The sequence below is a fragment of the Carassius auratus genome, chromosome 50 (genome assembly GCF_003368295.1).
Source record: "Carassius auratus strain Wakin chromosome 50, ASM336829v1, whole genome shotgun sequence".
NCBI classification, from domain to species: domain Eukaryota; kingdom Metazoa; phylum Chordata; class Actinopteri; order Cypriniformes; family Cyprinidae; genus Carassius; species Carassius auratus.
This window is the reverse complement of record NC_039292.1, coordinates 20,238,399-20,249,927: the sequence shown is the minus strand read 5'-3', so window position 1 is coordinate 20,249,927 and position 11,529 is coordinate 20,238,399. Positions and strand designations below refer to the sequence as shown.

The 11,529-nt window shown below is 34.1% G+C and overlaps 2 protein-coding genes across 2 annotated transcripts; both read left to right on the top strand.

Annotated features, from left to right (window-relative positions):
• The first annotated feature begins 836 nt into the window (after window positions 1-836).
• zgc:123278 (UEV domain-containing protein) lies at window positions 837-4,074 on the top strand. Its single transcript, XM_026239701.1, has 6 exons — window positions 837-1,405; window positions 1,527-1,614; window positions 2,644-2,709; window positions 2,832-2,995; window positions 3,110-3,200; window positions 3,554-4,074. The coding sequence occupies exons 1-6, from the start codon at window positions 1,361-1,363 to the stop codon at window positions 3,652-3,654; spliced, it is 555 nt and encodes a 184-aa protein (XP_026095486.1). The 5' UTR covers window positions 837-1,360; the 3' UTR covers window positions 3,655-4,074.
• Window positions 4,075-4,151: 77 nt separating this feature from the next.
• On the top strand, window positions 4,152-10,978 carry LOC113067300 (tumor susceptibility gene 101 protein-like). Its single transcript, XM_026239699.1, has 10 exons — window positions 4,152-4,463; window positions 5,329-5,416; window positions 5,495-5,560; window positions 5,638-5,801; window positions 5,959-6,085; window positions 7,256-7,313; window positions 7,472-7,566; window positions 10,266-10,468; window positions 10,542-10,781; window positions 10,889-10,978. The coding sequence occupies exons 1-10, from the start codon at window positions 4,422-4,424 to the stop codon at window positions 10,976-10,978; spliced, it is 1,173 nt and encodes a 390-aa protein (XP_026095484.1). The 5' UTR covers window positions 4,152-4,421.
• Window positions 10,979-11,529: the final 551 nt, after the last annotated feature.

Genomic DNA, 11,529 nt, shown 5'->3' with positions numbered 1-11,529 from the left:
TTTGGAAATTCTGTCTGTGGAAATCTTACAATATTTAAAAGATATTTCCTAGCAGTTACATCAATATACTTCCGAAAAAAATACAATAAAATGGTGTTGTAGAAACATAAGTGGGTTTGGGGCGAGAAAAGCACCCCGGTATGGCTGTAAAGTCTAATGTATTATTTAATCATTAATAATATGGGCATTGAAATAAATGCAATTGTCAGATTTTTTAAATCTCTTTTGCTCACTAAGGCTGCCTTTATTTGTTAAAAAATGCAGTAAAATCAATAATATGGTGAAATATTTTTACAATTTAAAATAACTGCCTTGTGTGTAAATTTCTGTTAACTTATAATTTATTTCTGTGATGCAAAGATGAATTTTCAGCATCATTACTCCAGTCTTCAGTGTCACACGATCCTTCAGAAATCATAATAATATGCTGATTTGATGATCAATTTATCAATTATTATTGGTGTTCAGTTATTAATGATAGTTATTATTATGCGTGCGGAAATTAAAAAAAAAATCTGTATCCTTTGATGAATAGAAAGTTCAACTTAGCATTTATTTGAAATGGAAATCTTTTGTTACACTATTAATGTCTTTACCGTCGCTTTTAATTAATTTAATGCATCCTGTTTAAAATCTTATATTAAACTTTTAATTTGGTTTCCATAAATAATATTAATAAGTAATGTTTATTATTATGATTTCTGAAGGATCGTTTGACACTGAAAACTAGAGTAATCATGCTGAAAATACAGCTTTGATCACAGAAATAAATTATAATTTAACAGATATTCATTAATTTTAAATTCTAATAATATTTCACAATATTACTACATTTTAAAAAAAGTAATTGAAGCCTTGATGAAATTTTTTAAAATGGTATTTATTCCAAACTTTTGACCAGTTGTGTGTGTGTGTGTGTGTGTGTGTGTTAATTACACCATTAATCACTAGTAACATTAAAAAACACTTGTTAGTAGCAGAACTGTACATTATACAGTATATAGAGCATCAAGGCAGCTCTTCATGAGTTTCTATGTTTTCGACAGCAGTTTATTTATCAGTGTAAGTGTGTTTGTGTGGCTGTACATCATTCATTAACCTGAATAAATACTTCCTTCCACGCTTTTGTTGTCTTACAGATAGACAGTAATGTTTCTGTGCTGTTTATTTGTACTGATTGACCTTTAGTTCGTAGATCACAGTTCATCACTGTAAATCTCACTATTGGCTCTTCCTGACAATAACATGGTTTATTGGGCTGAAGCGAGGACTCTTAAGAACTTCACACTCTTCCTGTTGTGATAGTCTTCAGGAGCGACAGCACACTTCCTCTGGGTCGGCTTGTGTTTCATCTGAAGTCATGACAGTTACACCAGTTCGTGATCTGAAGAGGGTCTTACCCAGGGTACAGTTTGTCTTACAATTTGTCTTCCATAAGTTTTATTTATATATATGAAGTCATTATGACGTGTCGCAGGTGAGTGTGTGCTGAAGACGTGTGTGTGTGTGTGTGTTTGTGTTTTCAGACGTATTGTCACAGGAGAGAGGTTCTGTCAGAGATCTCTACAGTTTTGTCTCAGCATCAGTCCCTTCAGCCAGTGCTGGATAGATTTGGTGAGCAGTTCAGTTAATACAGAGCGATTTTCATCTGTCAGCATTCTATAAAAACTCTTTAGATTTACTAATGTTTTATTTGGCTGTTAAACATTAAATAATATGCAAAATTCTAAATATCCAACTTCCTGTTTTGAAGCCAAGCTGTTTTAAAGGTTGATGATCTAAAAGATCTACAAAAAACATCTTATTCTCAATGCTCTGGTGCTTAAAATAATATTGATAATAATATAATATTAATTTAGTTCTTCACAAAATAACTGTATAATAATACAAATAACAAAATGAGTTTATTAAAGTAATACAAAATTATTACTTTTAGCACTTAATAAGCTTTTATTAACTTAAATGTATTGTAATAAGTGGCTTCATATTTAGTAGCCTGTTATTTGTTGATATGTATATTTCATGTAAATATAATAATTTCATTTACAAGTCATGTGGTTATAAATCAGTGAAAGAAAATAAATCAGAGAAAAATCAGAGAAAGAAAGGTTATAAATCAGAGAAAGAAAACAAAATGTTCTATATATAGAATATAAAATAAATAATTTTACACACACACACAAACTTGTATTTTACAATTAGGCATTAAAACTTAGACCCAAATAACAATGTTTTGGAGCTTTAAATAAATACATATAATTATATAATAATTTTAAAATAATTAAATAAAATATTAATACAATATTTTAAATAAATGTGGAAAATATTTTAAAGTAATATCAAATTTTGTTGTACTTTTACACTGGCAATAAAGAATATGACTTTTTATTTTATGTAATTAAGAAATTACTTCATAGAAACTTACTGAAATACATTACATTTAGTACGATTTGATGATATTAAATAAGTTAACAGCGCTTCATCAGTTATTTTATATGAAGAAAGGTTTACAGTGACATTCTAATGTTTTACAAAGAACCACTAACTCTTTTAAAAGTGTTTGTTAAAAATATGTTCACAGTGCACAGAATTTACTTTTCTTTAAGGAAATCAGTTTGTATTTTTCTTGTGATTTCTTCACAGTCTTCAATGATGGCACAGCGAGGACCTTGGTCGGTTTGACTGGAACAATTAAGGTGTTTTATGAAGGTAAGTTTCACCATAAAGATAACTGGACTTTACTTTGGTTTCACGGTTAAGAAAAAAGAGATTATTATTGCATACGTTTCAAGAATGCAGCAATCAAAACATTTCTACATGTTGTGGTTCAGGGAAACGCTACAATATTCCGGTGAGTTTGTGGCTAAAGGAAAGTTATCCGCGCAGTGCGCCCATCTGCTATGTGAAGCCCACGCCGGAGATGGTGATCGTGGCCAGCAGACACGTCAACAGCAGTGGAGAGATCCTGATGCCTTACCTGGACGAGTGGACACATGTGAGTCTACTGCCTGAGCAGGCTACAATGGGTTTGACCTGCCTCAATACAAAGCATTTACAATTTTCTGTATTTTCATGAAATGATTTGCATTTTTTTTTTTTTTTTTTACAGATGCAGTGTGATCTGCACAGCTTGATTCAGGTTATGAAGGTCGTGTTTAGTGAAGTTCCTCCTCTACGTATCTGTCTTTACCCAAAAGACTGTGAGTATAGTTTGGTTATTCATTCCCATAATCTCTTCATATCATATATTTTCATGTAGAGCAGCTTCACTCCTGAATCCCTTCTTCTGTCCTAATTACTTCAAGGAAACAGGTAAACAGGCAGTTGACCTAGTTTAGGTGAACCAAAATATGATAAGGTGTCCAAAGGTTGATGTGGTTTTATGTTTTGATTTTATGTTTTAATAATTAGCATTCTGCACCGACACTACAGCAACAGAAAAACATGGCATTTAAATAAGGCTGCCATATTGTTTTGCAGTCTTAAAGAAAATGCATCTGTGTACTTGTGTGGATGTTAAGGTAAAATGACAATTAATGTTTCTGTTCATCAGGTTCTGCTTATCACAAACCCTCAGTTGAGGAAATCTCACATGTGATGCTGGACAGAGAGGACGATCTTCCTTTCTCCGAACATAATGAAACCATCTGTTAGTTTGCTAGATATATCTGCAGTGTGATTTTGTACACATGTGTTGTTGTTAAAGTAGACATTTGCATGAAACTGTAAATATTTGTTTAATAATAATGAATGTTAAATTTAAGCAGCATGAATGTTAATACTCAAATAAATTTGATCTACATTTAATGTAAGTATACACGTTTGTGAAGCAAGGTTTTCCTAGTGATTCATGCTCAGTTCAATGTTTTTTTCTTCCTCATGTATTCATATTGACCTATAAAAACACCTACCTAGATATGTAAATATGCAGTTATTTACAGTGGGATATCACAACGAAATTCACTCAAATTCTACGAACATGAAGTTTTATTAAAAATAAACTATTTAAAAAAAATAGGATACATATGTATTTTGTTATAATATATTATGAATTGTGATGACGTGAATTAAATATGTTCAAAGAAACCACTTGTCAGACTTTTATTTTGAAAAACGCCCAGAACACTCCCGCCGGAAGTGAAACTGCTCGCGCGGCTTGCATTGTTTATCTTCCTCGAGATGAATGCTGGTCGATTTCACCTGTATTTATTATTTTCTCATTAAGTAATTATTATTCGGAGCGTGTTAATGAGTTATTAAGGCGTTTAGAGTGTGTTTGTGTCGGACAGCAGGCGTTAATACGAGTATTTCAGGCTCTGTTGGATTCTTGTGGCCTGAGCTCAGAAACTCGTTTATTTCACATTTATTCCGTTTTTTTTATCTGCTGTTTAGTGTGTTTATTTATATTTGTGTAGTAAGTCATGGCTGTTGTCAACGAAGGAGCTCTTAAAAAGATGCTGAAGGTCAGTATTTTGTTTATTCTTGAATGTGAAAAGTTTGTTAAATTAATAGGGTAAGAATATGATGGATGTTTAATATTATTGTGTTAAAATGGGAAATAATCTCATATCTACTGTATTTGACAGGTTATTCGCGTTCTTATAAGATTGTTGTCATGCTGGAATTGATTGGTTTCATATGTTTTGAAGTCAAAATAGGTCATATTTAATAATAACTTTCGTTAATAATAACATTAGCAAACGCGTTTAGACATATTATAACGATTAAATATTTCATGAATTGTGATCAGACTTGTGAAAACATAAGACATTAAAAATTAAGAATTATTCATACAAAATACAATCTAGCATCAATATTTTTGTGTAGAATTTCTCATTCTTGTTAATGAGATAATAATAAATTATAAAGTGCCTTAAAGTTGATATTATACATTTAGTGTTATATTAATATTATACATTTTCAAAATATATGAGTGAAATGTAGTATTTATTAATATTTAGAATTGGTATATTTATTATTATATCATTGTAATTTTTATTTAAGTATTTGTTTATTTTGTCTGTTTATGATTTCTTTTTTTCTTTTTTTTAGTACTTTTAAGTTTAGTTTTGAAATAGTTGCCATGATGGAATTTGCTGATATCATATTGTGTTACTTTTTGAAAGTCAAAATAATTATATTAATGTTTCATAATAACTTTTAATATCTTAAGCAAACTTTTTTTTTTTTTATCGTTGAATGCACATTTAAATATTTTGATAGCCGATACAATACATTTTCAGACATTTCTTTGTGATAAAGCTTTATAGTGTAGACACATTAGTTTGTGGGCTTATTTATATATATGTATTATTTTCTATATTTCAGCAATACAAATACAGAGATCTCACTGTGCGGGAGATAACGAACGTCATCTCTCAGTACAAAGACCTCAAACCTGTTATGGATGCGTACGGTAAGATCCTCTCATCCCGAGTCTCTGGTAACTCGATTCTTGTCAGATTTCCGTGAATAACCGATGTTTCCTTCACAGTGTTTAATGACGGCTCCTCCAGAGACCTGATGAGCCTCACAGGAACGGTTCCAGTCAGTTATAGAGGTGGGTTAGAGAACTGTTTACAGTGTAAAGATGACCCAACATTATATCATATAACCACGTATGTTTTCCCGTTTCAGGGAATGTGTATAATATTCCCGTGTGCTTGTGGCTGCTGGATACGTATCCCTACAACCCTCCCATATGTTTTGTGAAGCCCACCAGTGCGATGATGATCAAGACCGGCAAACACATCGACGCCAACGGCAAGATCTACCTGCCCTACCTGCACGAGTGGAAACATGTACGACTCCATGCGTCACAGCAAATTATTTCATTCTGTTGTCTAATATAACATAAAAAACAACATGTATTATGCTCTTTAAAAACACTTTGGTATGCGATATGAGGAAGCTGGAACAGGTCCGATTTCTCACTTTTCTTTGGTCTTGGCCCGTCAGCCTCAGTCGGATCTGTACGGGCTCATCCAGGTCATGATCGTGGTGTTTGGTGAGGAGCCGCCCGTGTTCTCCAGACCCACCACACAACCTCCGTACCAGGCCTTCCAAGCAGCCGGACCCCCGAACCGTGAGCACCGCTTCTGTGCATCTCGCAATACAATCGACAAAGTAGTTATGTTTATAAAGAGAATGAAACTTTAAAGCTGCAGTAGTTCACTTTTATAAAAATGTGTTTTTTGCATATTTGTTAAACCTGTCATTATGTCCTGACACTAGAATATGAGACAGATAATCTGTGAAAAAAATCAAGCTCCTCTGGCTCCTCCCAGTCGTCCTATTGCCATTTGCAGAAACTCCATCGCTCCCGGTAAAAAATAACCAATCAGAGCTGCGCTCCGTAACTTTGTTTGTGTTCAAAATGTAGAAAAATGAACATAATAAGCGAGTACACCATGAATCCATTTTCCAAACTGTGTTTTTGGCTTGTCCTGAATCACTAGGGTGCGTCTATAATAAGTGTTTATATTCTGACTATTTTAGATTGCTTCGGGGGTACCGCGGCGGAGTAACCCAGTACCTTTGTGATTCTTCATAGACATAAACAGAGAGAAGTAGTTCCGGCTACGATGTTCTTCCGCAAGACGCAAGCAGTTCTGTTTATTAACCGCTAGAGCGTCAAAAGTTCCCTACCGCAGCTTTAAGCATCGAAATATTTTGTTGATTTGTTTTTTATGTAAACATCAATGTTATTTTAGTATTACTTATTTAATGTTATGATAATTATTAATACGTTTAATTAGCTTTTCATTTTGCCTTTTAATTTTCTTTAAATTCAAGTAATTTTGTGTTTAGTAATTTTTATATGGCTTTTGTCATATTTATATTTAGTTTTTCTTTGTTTTATTTCAGTTTTAGTTTCTGCTTCAACTTCGACCTTATACTTATTATTTATTTCAGTTATATTCAGTTAAATTTAAGTTTCAATAAAACATTTTTTTAAGTGTAATATTTATGTTTTATTATTTTATCCAGTTCAGTTGTAATTAATAACAACACACAAACACACACAAAATAGACTTTAAAAAAAAAAAATCTTATTTTTTTATTTTGTTTTTGGCAATAGTACACAGGCAATTCTTGACTTGGGAATATATTTATGCAACTTAATTATTTAGCTCAGATTGCTCGTATATAAAATAAGTTTTACACTATCATTCCCAGTTAATGCCAGTTTTAAACAGCAGAGGTCTCCCAGCACCAGCACTGCATATGTATGTGTTTGTTTTGTGTCCTCCAGAGTCCTATATGCCAGGAATGCCAGCAGTATCTCCCTACGGGCCAAACCCAAACCCCTGGTAATGACTCCTTCAGTCTGGTCAAAGATCATGCAACAGTCTAATCAACATTTAATAAACCTGTTAAAATCATTAGAATTTTTTCCAACACTTGAAATCCTGTGTTGTAATTACAGAGCATGATTAACTGGTTATGTAATGATTTGTGTCCACTTCAGTGGTTATCCCGGTTACCCTTACCCAGGAGGCAATGCTTATCCTGCCACAGGAGGTCCAGCACATTACACTTCCCAGACTCCCGTCACTGCTGTGGGTGAGTTGGCATGTTTGCCTTTGGCTTGGTTTTATTGCTAAACGACATCATATACAGTTATGCTGTAAATCACTGTAATCCTGGTTTAAGAAACGTGGATTCCATTTTCAGTTTCAGGTAGTTTTCAGACGTCATTTTTCAGATTTGTTCTCAGCCTTTTCCATCTGAATTAATTTTATCTGAATCTGTATTGATGTGAATTTGCAATGTTATGTCTAAATCTTAGTTCATCCGTGTCCGAGTTCATTTGAAGCAGCAACACTTATGTTTAAAAAGGGGTAGATGTAAATTGGCATTAAATCTGAACCTAGGTTAATCTGAATCATGAGTAGCTGAAATGAAGAAGATTCTGAATTCATTTGAACTGGCAACATTCAGTCAGAATATGTGTTCATCTGAATTGGTAACACAGAGGTGTAATCACAGTTCAACCAGACTGCTAGCATTCATTGTAAATCTGCGTTAATCTGAATTGGTAGCATTTGCTCTGAATTTGAATGAGCAACATTTAGTCTTAATCGGTGTTAAATGAGTTTGTCTGAATTAAAAGCATTCTAAGATTATCTGAATCTGAGTCACAGTTAAACTGAACTGCTAGAATTCATTTTGATTCGTTTGTCAACAATTCAAGTTGATCTAAATTGACTGCATTGAGTATGGATAATCTAAATGAACAAACGTTGGGTCTTAATGTAATGTCTTAATCTGAATTGACAACACTGAATTGGAATCATAGCAATTGTTAGCATCCAGTTTGAATCTGAATTCATTTGATTCAGCAAGATTCAGTCTGAACCTGAGGTCATCTAAAATTGTAGAATTTGATCAGCTTTGATATTTGCAACATTTAATCTGAGTCTGAGATCATCTAAATTTGCTGCATTCAGTATGAATGTAAGTCTTAATTAGCAACATTCTGTCCAAATCTGAGTTGATCTGAATCACCAGCACTGAATATGAATCAGAGCTGAATTGACTTGGTAGCATTCAGTTTGAATCTGAATTCATTTTAATTAGCAATGTTCAATCTGTATCTGTTAATCTGAATTTATAACAACTACACTGAATTTAAGTGAGTATCATTCAGTATGAATATGTGAGTTGATCTGAACCGGCAACACTGAATCTGAATCTTGGAATTCTGCAGTCATTTGAATTGGCAAAATTCAGTCTGAATCTGAGTTTATCTAAATTTGTAGCATTTACTCAGAAATTATATTAGGAGCAGTCAATCTGAATTCATCTAAATTTGCTGCATTGAATATGAGTCAATCTTAATTGGCAATATTCTGTCTAAATCTTAGTTGATCTGAATTGACAGCACTGAATATGAATCAGAGCAGAATTGAATTGGTAGCATTCAGTTAAAATCTGAATTCACCTGAATTATCAACATTAAACCCGAAACTGTGTTACTCTGTATTGACAAACATTATACCTGAATATAGAACACTGAACCGTTCAGACTGAATCTGAATTAATTAGAATTGGCTGCATTTATTCTAAATTTGGCTTAATGTGAATCAGTGGCTTTTACTCTGAATTTGAATAAGCAGCATTCAATCTTCATGTGAGTTCATCTGAATTGGCGTCTTTTGGTGAGAATATGAGTTAATCTGGATTAACAACATTCTGTATGAACTGGATTTAATCTGAATTGGAAATGTATTGCAGTCTTGAAAGTCTAGATCTTAAATAAGAAATCATATTGGACAAGACACAGATTTCCCTGAATGATGAGACACATAGCTTCATAAAAGTACCCAGTAGAACACACTTCACCCTTCATTTTCACTCTACACATCGGTCTGTGGTCTTCAGCCTGGCTGTGTGCCTGCTTTACAGAGACCTGGTCGGACTGCTCTGAAAGGTTGGGCCTATAACTAGATTCTGAGCTGCTAGAGGTCAGAGTACTTCATCCAGTTCATCACGTTTGACAGAGAGGGTGCTGCGTATATTTAGAGAGACAGGGAACTTTCCTCCTTAGGTTTGAACCATGGCATTAAATACACTGCTTTATGAGTGTTTCTGTATGGCTGATGCATATGGTTTCTTATTCACCAGTCATTGTAGGTTTTTCAATAGGAATTTCTCAATAGTAAAAGCAAAGTTGTTGGGCAGTATTATGTATAATAAATATATTTATGCGTGCATGGTATATATTTTAATGATAACAAACATGCACAAAATTGTTGCAAAATGGCTTGGCGATACATATTGAGTGTGAATGTTGATTTGTGTATTTGCTCTATTTAAATTTATTTTTTACAATAGAGTAAAAATATAAATATATTTATTTTAAATATTTATATATGTATATTTATCAATTTAAATATATTTTTAAATGCATGAAAATATTTTCAAATATGTCTTTTTTTTTAATGTAGCCTGTTTTTTAAATTACATTATACAATTGTTAAAATCATCAAGGTTGAATGAAGAATTATATTTAATCATTTTAAATACTGTTATAACAGTATGTGCATAATAAACAAAAACTGCAGCATTTCTCACACACATGTTTTAATAAATCTTTTTAATACATGGAAATTCCAGTTAGGGATATCCAGGAACATTTCTAAGTTTGAATTGTTTAATTTCAACCAAACTGAATTGAACTCATGTTCATGTACCATCTTGCTGGCAATTCCCCAAATCAAATCAGTGGCAATAAATTGGTGTCTGTCTTCTCCTTACAGGTCCAAGTCGTGATGGCACCATCGGTGAGGACACCATCCGAGCATCGCTGATCTCAGCCGTGAGCGATAAACTGCGCTGGAGAATGAAGGAGGAGATGGACCGAGCACAAGCCGAGCTGGACGCGCTGAAGAGAACTGAAGAAGACCTGAAGAAAGGACACCAGAAGCTGGAAGACATGGTGTCCCGTCTGGACCAGGAAGTGGTATGAACGTTTGCAATTACTCTATAGGTTCTGCATTCGAGATCAGAAACGTGACTTTTTGTGGAACCCCCAGGCTGAGGTGGACCGAAACATCGAGCTCCTCAAGAGGAAGGACGAGGAACTGAGCGAAGCTCTGGAGAAGATGGAGAACCAGTCGGAAAACAATGACATTGACGACGTGATCATCCCAACAGCCCCGCTCTACAAACAGATCCTGAACCTGTACGCAGAGGAGAACGCCATAGAGGACACCATCTTTTACCTGGGAGAAGCCCTTCGGAGAGGAGTCATCGACCTGGAGGTCTTCCTCAAGGTCTGTTCGCCCCCTAGATCTCTCTCTTCAGAGAACAATGCAACTTTTGCCTCAACCTTGGCATTTAATGCGCTTTTCTTCCCCGTTTGTCTCATTTTTGTCCTCAGCACGTGCGTCTGCTGTCCCGAAAACAGTTCCAGCTGCGAGCGCTCATGCAGAAAGCGCGAAAGACGGCCGGACTGAGTGACCTTTACTGACCCTGCGCTCCAGCTCTGATCACTAGTCTCTCCGTGGCATGTCATCATATTTTACTTCTGTGAGAGTTTTAGCTACTGTAACCGGTTGACTTTATTTTCTTGATTTGGAAAAGGCGAAATCAGGTACAATATTTGAAAGCTATAAGGAAAAACTAGACCTGAGCATTAGAAGTAGAAGAGATGTCTTAGACTTCATGTTTCTTCTTTCATTTGAGCTTCTCGTGTTAAACTGGCAGGCGTTTGGGTCTTTGGCTTTAGATACTACTGTTATTAACCGTACAGAGTCAACTTTTCTGCAAGAAGTATATGAAAATATTGCTCCCGAATGTGGATAGCAACTCCTGTTTTCATTCAGACACTTGTTTCAAAGTGTTGTCATACTCCTATAACTATGTGAATCTCACAGAAAAATTCACCTCAAAATAAATACGTATATTTTCTGCATGAAAAATGTAGCTTACATAGTGTAAAATATTACGTAGATTTTGGTAAAACATTTGGAAACAAATTAAATGCATTTACTCCACAAATGTCACATTAAAGTAATAAGA

What these genes read in the sequence shown, in the direction of transcription:
- zgc:123278 (XM_026239701.1), top strand. Translation starts at nt 1,361, where the DNA reads ATGACAGTTACACCAGTTCGTGATCTGAAGAGGGTCTTACCCAGG. An exon ending in TGAAGAGGGTCTTACCCAGG is followed by an intron (nt 1,406 to 1,526) that starts GTACAGTTTGTC and finishes TTGTGTTTTCAG; the next exon opens with ACGTATTGTCACAGGAGAGA. An exon ending in AATTAAGGTGTTTTATGAAG is followed by an intron (nt 2,710 to 2,831) that starts GTAAGTTTCACC and finishes GTTGTGGTTCAG; the next exon opens with GGAAACGCTACAATATTCCG.
- LOC113067300 (XM_026239699.1), top strand. Translation starts at nt 4,422, where the DNA reads ATGGCTGTTGTCAACGAAGGAGCTCTTAAAAAGATGCTGAAG. An exon ending in CTCTTAAAAAGATGCTGAAG is followed by an intron (nt 4,464 to 5,328) that starts GTCAGTATTTTG and finishes TCTATATTTCAG; the next exon opens with CAATACAAATACAGAGATCT. An exon ending in GGGCCAAACCCAAACCCCTG is followed by an intron (nt 7,314 to 7,471) that starts GTAATGACTCCT and finishes TGTCCACTTCAG; the next exon opens with TGGTTATCCCGGTTACCCTT.